This window comes from Lynx rufus, unplaced genomic scaffold (assembly GCF_022079265.1).
Source record: "Lynx rufus isolate CCGP_SWC_20201006 ecotype Redwood Valley unplaced genomic scaffold, mLynRuf1.p SCAF_1, whole genome shotgun sequence".
NCBI classification, from domain to species: Eukaryota; Metazoa; Chordata; class Mammalia; order Carnivora; family Felidae; genus Lynx; species Lynx rufus.
In genome coordinates this window covers 48,421,392-48,443,457 of record NW_025814823.1, presented here as the reverse complement: position 1 = coordinate 48,443,457, position 22,066 = coordinate 48,421,392, and the positions used below count along the sequence as shown (strand labels likewise).

Genomic DNA, 22,066 nt, shown 5'->3' with positions numbered 1-22,066 from the left:
TGAAATTTAGGTTGTTTAAAAAACAAAATGATCCAAGAAGGTGCCAACCCCAGATAAATTTACAAATGTTTTTATCATTGGCAAAGCTACTTTAAAATGTTTTCTGATTATGTATCATCATCTCTATGTAAATGTAATAATGATTCAGAAATTAACAGTCTACAGTGGTGCCAAAGAGTCTCTGGAGAATATCAGATAACAATAATGAGAAAAGAGGCATAGATGGCGTGTTTATTCTCCCAACCGTTGCTCCCAAGCACATGCAACCTTTTTAGAAATATAAAGCTCCTTAAATTTTTCCTAACTTTGTGCTTTCACTTTTATATCCTCTATGGGCTATATGACATACATTTCATTATTTTTTATTGAGATTTAATTGATGTATACAGTGTGTTGGTGTGATACATTAATGTATTGCAATATGATTGCCATCTTCGCATTAGCTAATACCTCTATCATGTCATATAATTACCATTTCTTTTTTTTTTTGTGGTGAAAACAATTAAGGTCTAGTCTCTTAGCACCTTTGAAGTTTATAATACAGTATTGTTGACTATATTGACCTACATCCTTTTAAGTGAATTGTATTTGAGCACTTGCACAATTTCCCTTGAGGTAAATAATAATATTTAGTATATTCCCAGCCAAAAATTGAGAGTGAGGGAAGATTTACTGGGGCCAGCCAACTAGCGAAGACTAGGCAAGTAGCAGGAACTATCTTAAATGCGTTACATGTATTAGCTCATTTAATGCTTCCAACAGTCCTATAAGGCAAGTACATCATTTGTCCCGTTTTATAGAAAGGAAAGTGAGATATTGAGGCCTTCAGGTACTTGTCCAGAGCTGCACAGTTAGATGTGTGGGGCCAGGTGATGTGACTACAGCCCCAAGCATTTAACTACAAACCTCCTTCTCTTGTAACAGATGACCAGCCTCCAGAGTTAAAAAGTGGTAAGCATCATAAGTGGTAGCTGCATGAAAACCATCGTGACTGAGTTCATCATGGTCTTGGTCCTCTATGGCTTGTCAACTGTGCATCCTTTCAGGGTGATCTGAATTCTTCTATCTCTCGGCACTCATAGATTTTGTCTGAATCACCCCATAATTGCTCACACTTGGTCTTTGGATTACTTTTGTTATCGCTGTTGTTTCCCAATCAGAAACAACACCCAGATTTTAAGTTCTAAAAATCAGAGACAGTATCTTTTTCTATTTGCCCATTTTACACACACACACACACACACACACACACACCGAAAAACATATAGAGTGAGCATTTAAAAATGTGTGCTGAGTGAAGTGGACTTAAGAAAGTTAAATAATCTTAGGGTGCCTGGGTGGCTCAGATGATCAAGTGTCTGACTCTTGATCTCAGCCCAGGGTCGTGAATTCAAGCCCTGCATTGGGCTCCACACCCAGTGTGGGAAAAAAAAAAAGGTTAAATAGTCTTGATTGATTGTAACAATTAAGTTATTCCCCACATCCACCAAAGTGTAATTTTCAGATATTTTGGTATCCTTGGTTTATACTCATATATTAATGCCAAGGTACATTTGGCCAATTCAGTCATCTTCAAATTCATACAGAAATTTTTCCAAAGAAGATGCTTAATTAGTTCCCACTGATACATATTCTTTAACTAATCTTCTTGCTGTGAAAAAGAAAAATGGGTTTCAGATAAAGCTAACTGAGACAGTTTCATTTATTTTCACAAATGCATAATATTCATGGACAAAATTAGAAAAAGTCAAAGTCTTGCTGTTCTACATTAAAGTATGTTTTAATTACCCAATAAACAAGAAAAATTAAAGTGGTAATTAGTATGAACTTTATATCTGATTCACAGATGTTTTCTGATAACTCATACTTAATCCTTCATTGCCAGTAATAGATACACTGAATACATTGAATACATTAAGAGTGATTTATTAGGTTTATGAACACATCAGCTTCTTGAAGGGTCTCAGAAGTTGCTTTCAGGTAGTCTAGATAGAAGACAAAAGAAAAAGAAATATATTGTATTGATTGGAAGGAAAACTGGGGAAGAAATCTCAGAAATCAGTGGTACATAACCTTTTTATTAAAGCATCAATTTATTTTTAGAATTTAGTATATAATAAAGAGATTTACTAATCAAACAAAATGTTGCATTTATTGCTCTAAGTTTTTTTTGTAATGAAAGCTAGAAACTGTGATATATACTAGAGTATATCTATTCGTCTGTAATTTTCTACCGGGAAGCACTTCTGTTTGGGTCACTCTTTTTTCATAACAAGCATTAATACTTCATTTGTCTGCCTTAACTGCTTTGTGAATGAACCTGAAACCTGCACTGATGACTATTATCAGGCACGTTTGAACAGTTGATGACAGCAGACCCCATTAATCGTTCGTGCCATCAACCTATCTAACAGTCATCCTCAGTGTTATTCTACAGAAGCCATGCTATCTATAACAGAAGCACCACAAATGCTTGGTAATACAAGTGCCTGCTTGACAATATGATCTTCAACATGTAGACACATCACCTGATATAAACGTGTGGAAATTATGAGATAATGGAGAAGATCGTAAAACACTGATTTTTTAAATTTTTTAAATCATTTTATTTTCTCTTGGAGCCAGATAGTCGTAAAGTACTACAGTTTATTTTGGCAGTTGGTAGAATCAAATATTTATTATATTGATAATTAACTCTCTAAGTTAGGAGGAATAGATTATAATTCACAGAAACTCTGGGCTTTCTGGAAACAATATCCTTAATTAATGTCACTAGTCCATGAAACAGTTCTCAAACTGCACACCCATTTTCCCTACAAATGAGTTACGTTATATAGGTTTTAATGACTGGAAGATAGGTCTTTGAATGAAGGAACCAGGGAGAATGTTAGGGGCAACTAAGGAATTTCAGTTAATAATAGGGCTGAAGGGTGACAATCTAGAATGGATGGAGGCCAGCAGACTTAATGAATGCATGCTTAGGGTGACATTCAGGATGGCTTTGGGAAGGAGGGAGGAGATCATGCTTAAGGCCACACCTGGGTAACACTGTGGGTGATGACTGACGTTAATCACTTCCTTCGCAATGAATTCTACCTTCATAAGCCGAAATTCTCCTCCTAAAACAAAACAACACAACAGAAATCCTGATATTCTAGGACCTACAAGATGCAGTTCTATAGAAGAGAACCCTCACAGTTGGTATCTGGGCCTGGTCATTCTGTTCTCTTCTCTTCTGCTTTCTCTTCGCCTCTCACGTGGCTGCTTGTCTGTATTCTGCAACACCCACTTGTTGGTATCCTCCATTAAGCTTCCCTGATCTCAACCAGAATGAAATACTCCCTTCCATTACTCCCCTAGCACTTTAACTCCTCTCTTTTTCTGGCTTGTGTTAATGTGAATATACTGAATGCCACTGAAATGCACACTTAAAAATTATTAAAGGGGTAAATTCTATGCTACATATATTTACCATAAAAAAAACAAAAAAGTGTGGGGAAAGGGGAAAGGGTATGGAAGGACAAAGGATTCTGATTAGATGCTACAGCAGGAAGCCAGATAAGAGAGGAGTGTGGTGGTGAAGCTGGTGAGAAGTATCGAAGTCTGGATACGTTTGGAAAGTTGAGCCGTTCGGTCCTATTGGCAGATGTCAGATGGGAGATAATGAGCCACCAGGAGAATAGTGGTCATTTCCTCTGATAGAGAAAACTGGGGGAGGAGGGAGTTTGGGGGAGAATGTCATGTGTTCAGCTTTCACCATGTTCGAGATGTCTGATGGACACACAAGTGGAAGGTCAAAAAGATACATGAGTCTGGAGCTCAGGGAAGAGGGGCTATAGAAATAAAAATGGGTAGCATGCAAAAAGACGGTATGTAAAGCACACTGTACAAGACGTAGAAGTGAACACGATCAGCTGGAGAAAGAGTTGAAGCAGAAAAGAGAAGTGGCCAGAAGACTGAGCTCAGCGACCCTCCAGGATTCAGAGATCAAGAGAAAGGGAGAAACATAGATACAAGATACTTTTCATTAATATTCAGCAAATTTCTGTCGAACATCCCCTCTGCCAGGAAGTGTTTTTAGATGACTGGAATAACAATTACTAAAAAAAAAAAAAAAAAAAGTCGGCCCCCACCTCTTAACCCTTGTGCTCTCTGGTGAGTTACTTAACTTGACTGAATCCCAGAGTCCTCATCTGTAAAATGGGGCTAATAATCGAGGTTAGCACAAAGTGAAACAACAGTAACTTCTGTTGTCCTGAATATCCCCCTGTTTGTATACAGGGTTTTATTTTCATAACCCTAATCTTTCTTATAACCCTGCAAGGTAGGTATTACTGTCTTATTAAAAAAAAAAAATTAAAAAAAAGGCAAAGTTTAGGGAAGCTACTAAGTTTTTCTAAGACAAAGCTAAAATTTCAACAGCAAGATTCTTACCCTGGTAGTTCTGAACTCTTGTCTTTCAGTCCATCCACTGTTTCAAGCTATTCTTCTATGCAAAACACCCAGCAAGCTGCCTAAGGCAATAGCAAGAGCTTCCAAATGTGTTTCTTTCATCCTTGTGCCCCCTTCCACTTAAGTGGATCTCTTTGAGGTCCAGGAAAACAAACTCCTATAATTAAAACCAATCAGAAAAGCAATCACCTAGGTCATCAAGTATATAAACTGCCAACTATAAACTTAGTAATATCCCCAAACAAATTTAATGAATGTTAATTGACTGAATAAACAAAAACGATGCATTTTTCGTCTAATTTTCTCTGCAAAGTACCTGGCCTTTACAATTACAGATTGGACAGCACTTAATGAAATTCCATTACCATTAAATTTGTTTTATGAGCTTTCTTTTATGAAATCCATTCAAGTTATCCTTGAAAATACTTCTTTATTACCTAGTTTCTACTCCCCTTTTAATTTATTACTTGCCTAGCAAGTGAAAAGAAAGTGCCACTCTGTTGTCTTTGAAACATATATCTATTGTTTATATGTGCATTAATTTGAATCATTAGCTTTTCCTATCTTGCCACCCTCCTGTGGACTCTAGGTTAGCTAATGACATTGCTCTTATCCTGGTCACCCAGGCTCAGCCATTGGGCTCACCTATCATTCCTCTTTCCTTTATCCACCATTTTCTAACCGGTCACCAAGAACTGACAGATCTACTCCTGAAATGCCTTGGAATTGGTCCTCTTGTGTTCAGATTTAAAGACACTAGTTTGGCTCAGGGAGAATCTGCTTCTTAGGTCATAGCAATTAATGGCTCTCTAATTGATAAGGGCCTTGACTTTAATCACTTCCTCACCAATAAATTTTACTTTCATGAGCCAAGATTTTCCTCAAAAAAAAAAAAAATCCTGATTTTTTCTAGGACCTACAAAATGTAGTTCTCCATAGGGAACAAAGTCGATGGTATCTGGACCATTGTCCTCATCTTTTCTGTTCTCATCTCTTCTGCTTTCTCTTCACCACGCACATGGCAGCTTGTCAGTATTCTTCAAGACCTACTTGTTGGTATCCTCCGTTAAGTTTGTCCTGATCTCAACCAGAATGAAACACTCTCTCCCTTTAATCCCATAGTACTTTATTATTCTTTTCTTTATCACTAATCATGTTTATGCCTTGTGTAATTATGATTTGCATATATAATAAGTTGAAGAAATTTTTATTATGTTAACAGCTGGCACCAAGTTCCTCCAGAACAAAACTCTCTCGGTATGGAAAATGTGTCCTTAGGAATGCTTGGAGGTGGACTTTAAGCTGTAAACCCTGTTCTCACCTCCCAGCCAAAGACTTGTATGTAACTGGAACCACAAGGCTTTAAGTAGGGGCAAGCCACTCTTGCATGCACAAAGGGAAGGAATTTATTGTTTTTCTTCTAAATAAAGATGAGCTAGGGATGGGAGCAGAAACCAGAGAAGAGAGGAAGGAGAGAGAAACTGCCAGTAAAATGAGGGATTGCCTGAAGCCAGATGGGACCAGTGAGTACCACAGAGGTAGCCCAAGGCATTTTACCAATGCTGAGAACACTAGAAAAAGAGCGCCAAACTCTAGGAGCCTATAGTAAAAAGGGCTATTAAACCCTCAGATGAGTTTATGTGGTTGTTCTTGATGTGAAAATTGAAGGTGGTGCTGGTTTTAGCATCAGGATTGATGCTAGAGATCTAGGAGGCCCTGAGAACATACACCTCCCAGAAATCCACATACATCTTGACTGGTTGGGGGCTATATTTCCACACGCCATGGAATTGGCAAAGGTTTGAGTCTTTTTTCACCTACCTGAGGGAGATAAATCTTCAAATCCTATACCTCACCAGATTATAAACTTTTTGAGGATGCCCACTTGCTTTGCTATGGTGAACTCACAGAAAATATTTGTTGTTTTATTTTTTGTAATTTTTTAAAAGTTTTATTTATTTGAGTAATCTTTGCACCAACGTGGGGCTTGAACTTGCAGCCCTGACATCAAGAGCCATATGCTCTTCCGGCTGAGCCAGCCAGGTGCCCCTGTTGTTTTATTTTATTGAATCAATAGAGTTAAGATGAAAAATATGTATATAACAGACTGCTACTAATTTAAACTCTCTTATCTTACTGATTTTCTCAGCAGGGAAAACCTGGTAAAAAATATCAACAGTACAAATGATATTTAATCATCAATAAATATATGCAAGAGATTTAGTATTTCCATCATGATATATTAAAGGTTCTTCATCTTTCTGTAGGAAAGATGTGATGTAGAAAGAGGCGTAGACTACTACTCTTATTATTTCCCAGGCATTTAACTGTCCTGAGCTGCTTTTCTCTGCTATTTGTCAGCTGTCAGACTGCCCATGTTGATCCTGCCTACCTTTCTGTGATGATCTTCTAAGTTTACATATGACAATATATAAGCCGTTGTTATGCCACCTGTAGTATTTTACAACACACAGCAAGTTTACTAAAACAATACCATACACATTAAGAGACTACCAGTAATAACAAACAATACTTTGATCCTGGGAACCATAGATAGTGCTATACCAATAATGGAGAAAAGTGAAATTGGGAAAGTAATATTTGCATGATGCTCTAAAGCTTACAAAGCTTTTTGTTTTGTTTTATTTTGTTTTTTTAATCTAATCTTCCTTCTTAGGGGAATAGGGATAGGCCAGGATTGTGCATTTGGTGACCCCAAGACTTTAGTTGCATATGAGAACTTCTAGGTGAGAGTAGGGCCAATAGCTTAGAAATGTCAGAAACATCAGCTCCATAGAAGCAGGCTAACAGCAAAACTGAGGCTGAAGAGAAAGGGTATTAGCAAATAGGAATAGTCAACATAGTAAGGAATGGTTCTTGGTGTAAATATGGTATCATGAAACCCAAGGTCAAGAAGGGGCACAGAACATTCTCTTCCCAACTTCTTCAATGAGGACAACATTACTCTGATACCAAAACCAGATAAAGACATCACAAGAAAACTACACAACAAAATCCCTTGCGAATATCAACTCAAGAGCCCATAACAAAATACAAGCAAACTGAATCTAGCAACATACAAAAATAATTATATACCATGACCAAGTGAGATTTAACCCAGGAATGAGACTGGTTTGACACAGGACTGTCAATCAGTATAATACGTTATATTAATAGACTAAAAGGCAAGACCACGTGATTATCTCAAGAGGTACAGAAAAGGCATTTGACAATTCTAGCATCGTTTCAATGATAAAAACACTCAGCAAACTAAGAATGGAAAGGAATGTCTTTAACACTGAACATCTTGGAACACGAAAACTATGATAAAAAATTAAATCTTAAATGGAAAGATGTCCCATGTTCATGGATTGAAAGACTTAATGTTGGTAAGATAGCAGCATTCCACAAAACGGTAAATAAATTCAATGAAACCCCTACTTAAATTCTAACTGCATTTTATTTTGCAGAAATTGACAAACTGACCTTGCAATTCATTTGAAAATAATCTTGGAAAAAGTCTTGAAAAAAAGAACAAATTTAGAAGACTAACAATGTCCAATTTCAAAATTTACCTCAAAGCTATAAAACCTAGACAGTGTGGTACTAGGGTTAAAGTGTACACATAGAAATGAATGGGGCAGAAGCAAGAGTTGAGAAATAAACCTTTTCATTTATGGTCGGTTGATTTTCACAAGGGTGCCAAGACAATCCAATGAAGAAAAATCTTTTCAGCAAATAATGCTGGGGCCGCTGTATAACCATATGGAGAGAATGAAATTAGACTCCATACACAAAAATTAGCCCAAAATGATCATAGATCTAACTGTAAGAGCTAAATCTATAATGCTTTTAGATGAAAACAGAAGAGTAAATCTTCAAGACCTTAATAAGTTAGTTAAAGCCTTCTTAGATATAATAGCAAACACACATAATGGCTAAGGAAGTATTAAATTGGACTTAATCAAAATTTAAAACTATTATGCTTTAAGGACACAAGAAAGTGAAAAGGCAGGCCACGGATTTGGGAGAAAATATTTGCAAAGCATGTATCTGAGAAGAGTCTTGTATCCTAGAATAAATAGAAATCCCACAACTCAGCGATACAAAGGCAGCCCACATTTAAAATAGGCAACATATTTGAATAGACATTTCTCCAAAGAAGATCTACAAACGGTCTATGAGCACATGAAAAGATGCTCCACTTCGTTAGCCATTAGGGAAATTGCAAAGCAAAACCATGATGAGATACACACACTGGGATGGCTAAAATGAAGACAACAGTCACAATGTTTGATGAGGATGATGAGGGATTATAACTTCCAGTGCTGGTCAAATTACAAAATGGTGTAGTCACTTTGAAAAAACAGTTTGAAAAATCCTCAGTATTAAACGTAGACTTACCATATAATCTAGCACTGTTAATTCTGCTCCTAGATATATACCTAAGAGAATATAAAACATGTCCACCAAAAACGTGTACAAATGTTCATAGCAGCATTAGTCATAATAGCTGAAAAGTTCATCAGCTAATGAACAGGTAAGAGAGTATGCCATATCTCTATAATGGAATAGGATTCAGTTGTAAAAAGGAATGAAGTGTTGATGTATGCTACAATATGGGTGACCCTTGAAAACTTGATGCTAAATTTAGGAAAGAAGCCAGGCACAAAAGGACCCATTTTGTATGATTCTGTTTCTCCTAAATGTGTAGAATAGGCAAATCTATGGAGATGAAAGTAGTTGAGTTGTCCCCCGGGACTCGGTGGGGGAGGTGCATTATATGGAATTTCCTTTCCGGGTGATGAGACTATTCTGGAACTAGACAGAGGTTGTGGTTCCATAACATTGTGAATATAATGAATGCTGCTGAATCGTACATTTTATAGGTTGAATTTTTTCTTATGTGAATTACGTCTTTTTTCTTTTTAATTCATGTTAGTTAACATATAGTGTAGTATGGGTTTCAGGAGTAGAATTTAGTGATTCATCACTTACATATAACACCCAGGGCTCATCCCAACAAGTGCCCTCCTTCATGCCCACCACCCATTTAGCTCATCCCCCCATCCTCCTCCCCATGTGTGAATTATATCTTAAAGTTATTAACCAGAAAAGGAAGAATAAGGAAGAGCCTGAAATTAAGAAGTGTTAAAGATATATTGACATTGAGTCAGGTTTACATTACTCTTGGCAAATCGTTCTGATGGCTCCACATTTGAATTTTGGGAATCTGAAAATCAAAGAGATTAAATGTCTAAAATACCATCACTAATAAATTATAATTTATGATTCATATTTAGATTATCAGGTTACAGTCTATGCTTTTTCTGAAGGAACAGCAACAAAAAATAGTCTTGTTTTCTCTTTTTTTCTTAAAGATAAAAATATGAGCTTAGAATACAAAACTTTAGAGGTCTGCGTGTTAAAACTCAGATTCACATTTCACATGTTTTTCTCCATTTTTAAGTAAATGTTCTTTTGTTTTGTTTTCCTTGTTTAACATAAATATTCCACGTAGTGCTGAAAGTAATTCATGAGACATACATTTAAAATTACTCTGTAGGATAAAAACTGTATAGTTTTAGTTTGGGAGTTGTGTAATTTGAGTAGAAAACAAGCACCAAATCCTAGGCTATCGTGGCTGAGTTTCCTGGCAGCCAAAGCAAAAAAGCAAATAGGGTGGGGAGTATTTTAGTCTATTTGATGAAAGAAAAAAAATGACTATCAGTGTTGCCAAGCAGATTTGCCTTCATACTAAGTAAAAATTATGACACAGCTCTTTCTACAACCTTATTGGAGAATGGAAGAGTCCTAGCTTGAGGGGCCAGGAACTGGGCATCTGGTTCCAACTCTGCCAATATTTAGCTAGGTGGCTGTGGCATAGTAATTCATTAACTTTCTGAACCTGTTTCCTCACCTTCTACATGTCTTCCAAATACGAATGTGGGTCACATTAATATATTTTCTTAATTTTTTTCAACATTAATTTGGTGGGGTATTCAAAAACTAAGTGAAATTCTCAGGAAAGGAAGTACAAAACAGGTAAAATATTCCCTCCGTAATTGGGAAGATTTTATTTTTTTCCTCAAATACATGCTGATTTGATGGTAGGAGAAACGCCTGTCTGTGGCACCAGACAGCCCTTTTGGCCAACAAAATTCAAGTGGAATACCAATGAAATCTACTTGGTTTTGTTATTTATATATCCCCATACGTGCAATAAAAACTGCTTCAATAATTTCTGTAAGCTTAAGTACCAGATAGCTAACTGATATAATTTCAGTGTTAATAAAAGAAATCTCTAGTGTAACATAGACCTGGTTAATGATCAGCATAAAATAGGTGGAGGCCTGTTTTGGTGGTCACTTCAAAAGTTTATTTATGATTTACATTATACTATCTCATTAGAACTGTATGAAACATTTTATACAGGTTTTATTTTTTTAAGTTTATTTATTTAAGAGAGAGCGAGAGAGAGAACACATGCATGAGCCAGGGAGGGGCAGAAAGAGAGAGAGAGACAGAGAGAGAGAGAGAGAGAGAGAATCCCAAGCAAGCTCTGCACTATCGGCACATGGAGCCCAACATGGAGCAAGAAATCTCATGAACCGTGAGATCATGACCTGAGCCAAAATCAGGAGTCAGACGTTTAACCGACTGAGCCACCCAGGCACCCCAAAACATTTTATATATGTCTTGATATTTAAAATACAGAGCTTTATATCCTGCCGTTGCCTGGAGTACATCCATAGGGCTATCTTGTTAGTGAATCTGCCTTACAATAAGACCTTCTGATAGAGAAAAACTAACTTCTTTCTATAAAATTCTGCCCTCGAGCAGTGTTAGGGTGAGACTCCAGTGTCCACATTTAATAAAGTCCTCACAGGCCTGACTGTGTTACCCAACCTCCTATCCCTTCCTTGTTTGTTTCCTTCCTCCCTCCTCTCATTCCGTCCTCCCTCCCTCCCTCCCTCTCTTCCTCCCTCCCTCCTTCCCTCTCTTCTCCCTTCTTCCCTCCCTTCCTCCCTCTCTCCCTTCCTTCCTCCCTCCCTCCCTTCCTTCCTTCCTCCTTCCCTCTCTCCCTCCCTCTCCCTTCCCTTCCTCCCTCCCTCCCTTCCTCCCTGTCTCCCTTCCTCCCTCCCTTCCTTCCTGCCTCCCTCCCTCCCTCTCCCTCCCTCTTCCCATCCCCCCTCCCTCCCTTCCTCCCTCTCTCCCTTCCTCCCTCCCTTCCTCCCTCCTTCCATTCCTTCCTCCCTCCTTCCATTCCTTCCTCCCTTCCTTCCTCCCTTCCTCCCTCCCACCCTACCTCCCTCCCTCTCTCCCTCCCTCCCTTCCTTCTTCCCTCCCTTCCTCCCTTCCTTCCCTCCTCCCTCCCCCCTTCACACTTCCAGGCACCTGTTGATAGGCCAACTTCAAGAGAGGCATGCATCAGACCATATCTGCATTCTTGACAAGTTTAAAGTTTATCTTTAAGGAAGTAAGTAGAACTTATTTATTTATTTTTAACCTAGCAGGATTCTAGAGGATCTCCAAATCAGATGGGTTCATGGACAATACCCTGAAGATTAATGTAAAGCGCTGCCCTTGTAAGGCAATAGGTAACAGTAGGACTTATGGCAACTGGAGAGAACAGGGCCTGCCTTAAAGGCTTTCAGGTTTAAATAATTGCTCCTTTTTATACCTAGTAAGTTTAAGATTCAGATGATCCAGTAAGCTACAACTCCTGGCATAAAACAGAGTTTCAACCCTGATGTTTTCTGAAGAAATTCTGCGGAAAGTTCATTGGAATATTTCAGTACATTATGTGTCTTCTATTCAGTGTCCAGTGTAATTCAGAAATCCACACTTGTTTCAGCCGATATTATGAATTGATTTGATGGGGTCAAGTCTTTGCAATGCATACAGCATTTCCCCAAAGTAACTTTTTAAATTTTTTTTAACGTTTATGTATTTTTGAGAGAGACAGATAGTGAGGGAGGGAAAGAGAGAGAAGCAGACAAAGAATCTGAAGCAGTCTCCAGGCTCTGAGCTGTCAGCACAGAGCCCAACGTTTGGCTGGAACTCTAGGAACTGTGAGATCCTGACCTGATCTGAGGTCAGATGCTTAACTGACTGAGCCACCCAGGTGCCCCACCCCACCCCACAGTAGCTATTTTGAATAGATACTGCCCTGTGAAATGGGTCTCTTTTGTTAACAAACAATCCCCTCTCAGCTTGTAATCTAAATTCATCCTAAATTTGATGATAAAACCAACCACAGCTAATGCCATTAACTGGTTCCTTTTTTTTCTGTTTTATCTTTAAGCCTTTTGTTACTGCAACTTATGATCTTAACTTGCTAAAATGTGATGAATCAAAAAAAGAGCAGAAATATAAGCCCATAACAGTTTTGAGTATTTTAATGGTCTAGCAAGTGATGAAAAAGACTTAGTAACAACTGTTATATTTAAGTAAAAATCATGATATACTGAGTCTATCCACAAACCCACCTCCCAGAAAACCTCATTCATAAATTTATTATCTGTAATTAGTAGAAGACTTTATTTATTAACATAAAACAATAATTAGAACTACATTTTGGGCATATTCTGTTCATATGAAAAAAAGTGCCAAGTTCTAGTTGAGTATATGCTAAGATTAAGCTTGTTGACATATTTTAGCAAATGTATTACTCTTGCTTTATACATTTTGTGAAAATGGATTTATTTTTATTGAATCCAGATTTGAACATGAAGCGGTATAATGCCTTAGTCACAGCTTCTGGAAAGGCTGGCAACTACTAATCTTACAATTTCAATCTGTTATCAAAAGTAGTTTTCCGTAGGAATCTGCAGGCAGCAGTGAAAGAGGAACTTCATGCTGGTGCATCTGCACTGCCTTGGGATGTAGCTTCTAGGGAATAGATAGTGAGTGTATCTAAATAGCACCTTTTCCCCAAGTAATATCCTAGAAAAACACTGATTTGGTTTGATAGCAGCTGGACAGAATCTGTTACAGTATGGAAGGACAGATACAAAGATTCCTGCTCCTGAGAGCCATCTAGTGGCTGAGAGAAAGCCTGCAAAAAAATAAATGCGAATATCTGGCTTGTCCAAGTGAACAGAAGCTCTATTACTAAGATTTATGTAATGTCTGGTTAACTGAAAGTCTCATCAACTTCTTTTTTGGCTTATGGCCTCGATATTTCATTCCCAGTGTAGTGTTTGATTTACTAACAAGGGAGTGGTTCGTTCTTACTTGTATTCTGTGGCAGAAGCTAATTCACAATCCCAGTAAGTAATATTTAATGCCCCATTCAAAATAATTTTAAAATAAACTTCCGAAAATGGCATAAAATGTATTTTTAAAACTGAATGCTCTCCCTTCCCTTAAGGTAACTCTATCAGTGCAGCCAACTCAAAATCATTTTTGGTACAATTGTAAATAAACTGGAATGTCAAGGAAAACACTAGTTCTGTGGCCTTGGTGGTCAAGGGAGACATAATCACATACCACTGCCAGGCTCAGCCTTCGAAAAACATCTCCCTGGAAATAAATATTTTTTCCACAACAACTTAGGAAAGTATTTTCCTAGGTAGATTAACAGTAAGTAATTATAGTGAATACCTCTACTGGCAGTATTTATAAAGCTGTTTACCTTAAAATTCTCAAGAGAAAAGTATATGTCTTATTACAGCAGAGTACATTTAAGAATGCTTTTAGGTGCTGTTGTTTTCTATAATTGGGCTAGAGGGAAAATTTAATTGATACAGATTATTTTGTCGCATTTTCACATTTTATCCTAGGCTGGTTTATGTTACCTGTATCTATCCGAGTCCAAAGAAGGTAATCATTAAGATTGGGTTCTAGGGGCGCCTGGGTGGCTCAGTCGGTTAAGTGTCTGGCTTCAGCTCAGGTCATGATCTCACGGTTTTGGGTTCAAGCCCCGCGTCGGGCTCTGTGCTGACAGCTCAGAGCCTGGAGCCTGCTTTGGATTCTCTGTTTCCCTCTCTCTCTCTCTGCCCTCCCCCCATGCTGTTTCTCTGTCTCAAAAATAAATAAACGTAAAAAAAAAAAAAAAAAAAAAAGATTGGGTTCTAGAGTCACCCACTTGGGTTCAATTCCTAGTGTGGCCACCTACTTTGTTTTGGCCTTGGCCTTCTCTATGCCTCCGTTTCCTTACCTTTAAACGAGGGGTAGTAATAATATCGACCTCACAAAGTTGCTCTGAAGCTTAAAGCCTTTAGAGCAGCGCCTGGAGCATGGTAAGCCTTCTGTAAATGTCAGCTATCGTTGTTATCCACATCCATGCTCCTTGGAGGTCTGTTGAGACTGAACCTGTGAACTTGCTAAAGCACCTTCTACGCCACTGTTTTCTGTTCTTGTTTTAAAATTTGGGATGCATGTGTCCTCTTTCTTTTTTCAGCCTTAAAAGAATGTCCTGGCTTTCTTTTCTTTTCCTTTTTTCTTTTTTCTTTTTTTTCCAAACACCTATAGAAACTTCAATTTCAGTGAAGGGCACCTCATCACACTAAGGTCACACGTGACAAATGGTCTTTTATTACCTGCTGATTACAGTTAACCTTAATTTCTTTCATGGCAGGCACGCAGTGCCTTCTATTTAAATAGAGCTGTTCCTGGATGTGACTTTTCGAGCCTCTCTGGGTTTAATTCTAATTTAACTTGCCATTCCAAGTGGGACTGTTGTGCAACCGAAGTCATGATTCACTCATTTGTTCTCTGTAGATCTAATTATTACAACGCAGTGCCTGTGAGGCCCCCTCAGGCGCTCATTCACTACTCCAAATGGTCTAACCTTCTGGGGAAGGGAGTGGGCCTTTAGTTATTGTTCTTTTGAACTGTGCAGATGCCTTTCGTACAGTCTCTGGGAACACATTGGCAACCGTTTTACCTCTACCATTTTCATCATACCAAGCTTATTACTAAGGATTATTGGAAGAATCCTGTGCTGGCGTAGGCTGCGGTGTATTTGCGCATTTCCATTCTTGAGAACAAGACCAACTTTCGAAGCACAGGACCAATTTGCATGTGTTTGGGGATACCTTAAGGGCCTTCTCAACAAAGGGCACGTGGCTCAGAAAGCGTAGAAAGGGCAGAATAGAAACACCCAAAGCATAAGTACAGCTGTTCTGTTACCAGATGCCCCTGCTGGTGAGCCTCAGAGTAGGACAGGACAGGACGCTACTGCTGAGGAGGAAGGTCACTGTTCACCCTCCCGTGTTCAATACATGCTCACCAGCATCAAAAGGAAGATTTTTATTTCATTCACCAGCATCCTAAACATGTTCCGGGCGGTCTCAGTGTGCTTCCACTGAGAATTTTAATTGTAAGGAATGCTTTAGAATGCTGCCATTCTCTTGACTTTAGAGCAAAGAACTGAGACACCTACATACATGCGGTTTTAATGGTTACTCAGACTCTTCTGATATTCAGTAGCCACTTCGTAATAGTGTTAAAAATATGAAGTTTAGGGAAATGAGAATAAGAGTAAAGAATTGAATGACCATTAACCAAAGACTTGAAATAAAAGAATCCTAGTTAGGATTAATTAGCCAAGTAAGGATTAATTGATTGACTATTTTAATTTAAAAATTAGGAATGCCTGACTTAATACACTCATTCATTCATTCATTCATTCATTCAATTCAGGAAACATTTCTTGAATGCTCATAGTGTCCTAAGCTCTAGAGATGCTTGGCACCAGTGCCTTGACTGTCCCATTTCCTGCCACGAACTTGGCTTGGCCCAACCCCCAATCTCTGGTTATCTTCCCCCTCCAGTGCCTGCCATCTGTGGGTTTGTGCATGAGCCCCAGCAGAGCAGCGGTCCTGCATGGAGTGGGACTGTCCTCACGTCTTCCTGCGTTCGTGAAGTCGTTTTGCTCTTTTGATCCCTGTCTACTCCAGCCCCACTTCTTACTTTTCCACAAAGAGATCCAGCAAGTGGTTCTGAAAGGCACAGCCTAGCCAAACGTTCTTCAGAATCTTCGGAGGATGCCTCTGCCATTTGAAAAGGGGAGCCAGGAGAAATTTTCCCCACTGGATATCGTTTCCAAGCCAGCTCAGCCTGGTGCAGCTCTTCATTCTACATACTTTTTAGAAAATTCTTTCTTTTTTTTTTATTTAAAAAAAAAATTTTTTTTAATGTTTATTTCTGAGACAGAGATCATGAGTGGGGGAGGAGCAGAGAGAGAGGGAGACATGGAATCTGAAGCAGGCTCCAGGCTCTGAGCTGTCAGCACAGAGCCCCACGCGACACGGGGCTCGAATTCAAAAACTGTGAGATCATTACCTGAGCCGAAGTCGGTCACTCAACTGACTGAGCCACCCAGGCGCCCTGAAAATTATTTCTTATTTTCATGGCATAGATACCTTTAGGGGGTGGTTCTTCAAAATGGACTACAACAGGCCATTTCCTAAACGAGGAAAAACCAGGGGGTGAAGTTTTTAGCATTAGGGCCGTCCGCCTAACTTCATTTTGGTTTAAATTCAGGACTCTTGGTGTAGTAATATCATGCCATTCTGTGGCCTCTGCTTTCCTTACCCACCTGCCACATAGTTCATGATTGACAGGATTGGAGAGCAACATGACATCATTGGTCCCTTAAAGACATGCTTGGTAGTTACCTGGTTTTAATTTCAGATCTATTTTTTTACTTCTCTCTGCATACATGAATACATCGCAAGATAAATAGCTAAAATAAACTGCGGGCATAACGATATATGTGTGTGGTTATGCATAGGTACATTTACCCTGGTGCTTATGAGTGTGTAGCAAGTATAACTTTAAGTTATAATTTGAAGGAAACAGATACCATATCATTTTCTCTTGATTTAAAAGACGTCAAATGTATCACAACACAGAAGTTTCTGTTTTTGAGGTCCCCGGTGCCAAGATCCATATTTATTTTCATGACCTGATATCCAAGAAATGAATTACCGTTGCCCTGTCATCACACATACCATTTTGTTCATCAGAATCGCACCTTATGCCAGAGCGTACCTTGGCAGGAGTGACCGAAGCTGTTCTTTCATGGACAGGCCAGTCACACTATTTTGACTCTTTTCACAATAGGCTCCAGTCACTACAACTGAGTCGGTTGTGTGGAAAACCACAAATCCACATTGATTCATGGGAAAGCTGGAAAAAGTGGCTAAGCCACTCCATATTTTCTTTCTTCTACTAATAAAGATCTTGCATAAAACTTTTTAAGACACAAGTAGATAAACACCACTTATATTTTGTCTTAGCTACTAATAGAAAGCTTTGGCTGCTGAATCTGTTATTTGTAAAAGGGAGAAGACACATTGAAAACTTAAAAGGCAATTACCATAGAAGGAAACATTGGGGAGCAATGTTACAGTGAAATACTAGAAACAATTTGGGGGCTCTTGGGTGACTCAGTTGGTTAAGCAACCAATTCTTGATTTCAGCTCAGGTCATGATCTCATGGTTCATGAGTTTGAGCCCTGCATCAGGCTCTGCGTTGACAGTGGGGAGACTGCTTAGGATTCTCTCTCTCCCTCTCTCTCTGCCCCTCCCCCCTCATTCTCTCTCTCTCTCTCTCTCTCTCTCTCTCTCTCTCTCTCTGTTAAATAAACTTCAAAAAATAATCTAAATGGCCATCCCTTAGGAAATAGATTTTAAGACTCTGGGATAAATATTCACTGGACCATATTTCATCTAAGTCATGTGTCAACCACTGGACCCAAGTGCAACCCACTGTTTTGTAAATAAAGTTTTATTGGAACATTAGCCATGCTCTCTTGTTTATGTATTGTCTATAGCTACTTTCATGCTACAAGTGTGGAGTTGATTTGTTAAATGTATGCCGTATGGCTCTCAAAGTCAAAACAAAATATTTACCGTCTAACCATTTACTGAAAAATCTTACCAACCCCTGAAATAAGTTTAAAATACCACATATTGTAAAATGCACCATTACTTATGTACCGCTAACAAAAAAATTATGCCAGTTAAACTATGACAAGCTATCAAATTGTAAGAAGCTACTGATTTTAGAGACATTAAACTATAAAAAGAAGGAGTGCCTGGGTGGCTCAGTCAGTTGAGCGTCCGACTTCGGCTCAGGTCATGATCTCACGGTTTGTGAGGTTGAGCCCCGCATGGAGCTCTGTACTGACAGCTCGGAGCCTGGAGCCTGCTTCGGATTCTGTGTCTCCTTCTGTCTCTGCCCCTCCCCCCACTTGTGCTCTGTCTCTCTCTGTCTCTCAAAAATAAATGAATGTAAAAAAAAATTTTTTTTAATTAAAAAAATTTTTTAAATATAAAAGGAAGATATCTTAGACTAGAGTCGTGGTGGTACGTAACACTACAAGTATAAACTCCAATGTTGACATCAGCATGGATAATCTCAAATGCTTCATGTTGAGTGAAGAAAAGGCAAGTGTAGAGCACTTTGCAAAATGATGTGAACAACATGATATTTACACGGCTCTTAAAAAACCAAGCAACATTATGAATTTCTATGACTGTAGATATGTATAGGTAAGGATCATTTGGAAGAATTGGAAGAATTCCGAGAAAACTGGTAGCAGAAGTTTGCGCAGAGAGGAAGCGGATGGAAGACAAAGGCGGGGTCAGTCTTCATCTGTGATCTTCTTAGGTAAAGCTTCAACTTCACTTCAAAGAACTCTTGCTCAGAGTCATTCAGCTTTTTAAAAAGAGGTGATTTACTAATAAAAATGAATTTTAAAAAGCGTCAAGACACGAAAAAGCTGGAAGAAAATATTAACAGTGGTAAATTTTGTGTGGTAGAAATACGGATGATTGCTTTTGTGTTGTATTTCATAATAATAGTAAAGAACTCCATGGATAACTAAAGACGATTAGTCATATTCTTCGTTTCTACCTCAAGCAAAAGAGATTAAGGTTTGAAGAAGTACATGTTAATCAATTACCTGACGTTACAAACTAATCCTGTTTTTCTACTGTGGCATGAAGATTAAACAACGTGCAAGTCAGGGCCAAATTTCATAGTTAAAACTTTTTCTCATAATGGTGGTACAGCTAATCTTTAAATACAATGTACTTTATTCCTCACCATGAAAAACCACCAACTGGAAAAGTTAAATGTCAGGTGCATGTTAGTGAACAGAAATAGCTCGTCGTGAGTCATGTTATTGACGTACTGATGTCATTTCTTTCAGCCTGACCTCACTTGTTTTGAAATGTACCTTGTGATTTTACACAATTTTATATGTTTTCACGTGCAATTCAGACCCTTGTGTTACTTATTAAATGCATTCATTTTGTCTGTCTATAGCAGGGCTTCCAAAAATATTATCTGTGAGTGTCATTCAGAAGTTCCAGATTATTTCTTTTGATAACAAGGATCCCTACCACTGCTTTTACTCTGTTTTTGTTTTGGTCTTGTTGTTTTAGCATAGCTTTCTCTCTAGAGGAGTGTTTCGTCAGAAGTAGGTCAAGCTGCCTGTCTTCGAGATTAAGAAATAAAATGTGTCCAAGAGAGTGACAGTGGGAAGTGGGGACCTGGGGCCTCGAGTTTATATGAAGCTATAGACCATGAGACGGAGTTCTCGTGCCACTAGAACAAACCAGAGTGCTGTGTGTTTCTCACCACTTAACTCTGGTTTTTCTTTTTCCAGTTCAATTTCACCATTTAGTATTGAGAGCACAAGACGCCAGAGACGGTCTGAATCCCCAGACTCCAGAAAACGGCGTATTCACAGATGTGACTTTGAGGGATGCAACAAAGTATACACAAAAAGTTCTCACCTGAAGGCTCACCGAAGGACACATACAGGTACTGTGTTACAGGGCTTCTCACTGGGGTGGGGGTGGGGGGTTCAGTGAAAATCCCGAGGGGGCCACTGATTGCTTCCGGGGTTGTGAGCGTGCTGGAATGCTGTGTTGCTTGTTACCCAGCCATTTCAAATTGGCTTCCTTTCTGAGTGGAATGATCCGCTCTCTCAGCTGAAAAAGGTTTAAGTCTTAGTGAACTTTAGCAACCAGTGAAGTAAGTCTTCTGTGTCTTAAGGAGGTTTACGATGGTATGACACAGGGATCTAGCCTTCTTCTATGATCAGTGTTGCCACTTAATCACTGTCTAGTTTAGCGGGTTTTAAAATATCCACAAAGCACATTGAAGAACAAGCTGAACAAAATTGTTCTGTTTTCTTAAAGTTAGCATTTTAACCACCACTTAGATCACGCTTCCCCCCCCCCGTCTCATCCCCCAGATAACCCAATAAGTAAACCAAAAAAATAAAATAAATCAACGTACACATAGCACTGTAAAGAGTTTAAAAAATATTTCCACATGATTCCATTTCATCTCATTGGCATTGTGGATATAGAGAGAGGAATTTTAGGAAATTGAGACCACATATGATTTACTGACTTTGTCACCATCCACTCATCCACACACCCACCCATCCCCCAGCCGTCGCCCTCTCCACCCGTCCATGTATTGATCCACCCACCCCTTCCATCCTCTGCCTTGTGTGTCCCTTAGCTGGCATCCCCTGGCTTCCTTGGCTCCTGAATCCTGTTGAGAGCCACCAGTGGAAGGCGGAAAGCTCTGGGAAAAGACTGGAGGTATAAGGAGGGCCCCACAGTTACACTACCATTTCTAGGAAAAGTGGTGACTAGAATGTGTGAAGCTCAAAGAAGCAGGTAGAAGAGGGAAACCCATTCACACACATTCCTGGCAATTCCTGGTAGCAACATGCTACATGTGGAGTAAGGGGAGTCCAGTGACTCTCCTCAACAGGAATCAGACACCAGCACCTGCCTCTAACTGGAAACTTCAAGTGTAACAGACTCCCATTGGGCTGGGTGAATAGTATTGCCATCTCAAATATATTAAAATAACCACACTATGAAAACCGTTTCCCAGCTGAGGTAGCAAAATCGTTTAAGCCAGCATTCTTTGCCATTTATTTACTCATGTTATTAGATGGTTTCCAAAGGTACTTTACAGAATCTGCTCCATGACTCTGCAAACACTGAGACCGGGCATCGTGTGTGTGTCTGTGTATCTGTGTGTGTGTGATGAAGTTATGGCATAGGAGGCTTGCCTGAGGTCAAAAAAGCATTGTAGAATCTGAAGCTTACTTTTGCTCATCTAACATATAAGATATACTTTTAATACTTCCAATAATTCAGCATATTTTGCATACTTCTCCTCATCTTTCATCCCTGTTCCCAATCCTTTTCCTTTTTGTACTTAATTCCAGATTCTTGCCTCTCCATTGATTCCGAGCTTCCCCAGGAGAGGTTTTTATTTCATTTCTTAGACATTATTTTTGAATCAGTTTCTTTACCATTTAGGCAAAGAATGAATATAAAAACATGAAAATCAAATAAGCATGTTCCATCCTGTCCGTGGATAATGAACATAAATCATAGTCGTTAAGTATGATCAGGTCATAATACTGAGTTTTAAAGGGAGCATTTCTATTATTAAAAAAAAAAAGAAGGATCTATCTACAGTAAACCACCATATATTTCAAGTTATTTCTATTTTCCTTGCGCATACTGAAATACATATTAACGTCATTTGTACACAGACGTCTCTATTCCGTTTATCCGAATGATGAACAACGAACGAGAGGAAATGGTTTAA

At 38.8% G+C, this 22,066-nt stretch overlaps 1 protein-coding gene across 1 annotated transcript in view; it reads left to right on the top strand.

The window, feature by feature from the left end:
• KLF12 (KLF transcription factor 12) overlaps nucleotides 1-22,066 on the top strand; it is a 432,660-nt gene that overhangs the window by 393,052 nt on the left and 17,542 nt on the right. Inside the window, exon 8 of the mRNA XM_047080662.1 lies at nucleotides 20,085-20,242. Within this exon, the coding sequence (XP_046936618.1) occupies nucleotides 20,085-20,242 (158 nt within the window). The remainder of the gene's footprint in view (nucleotides 1-20,084; nucleotides 20,243-22,066) is intronic.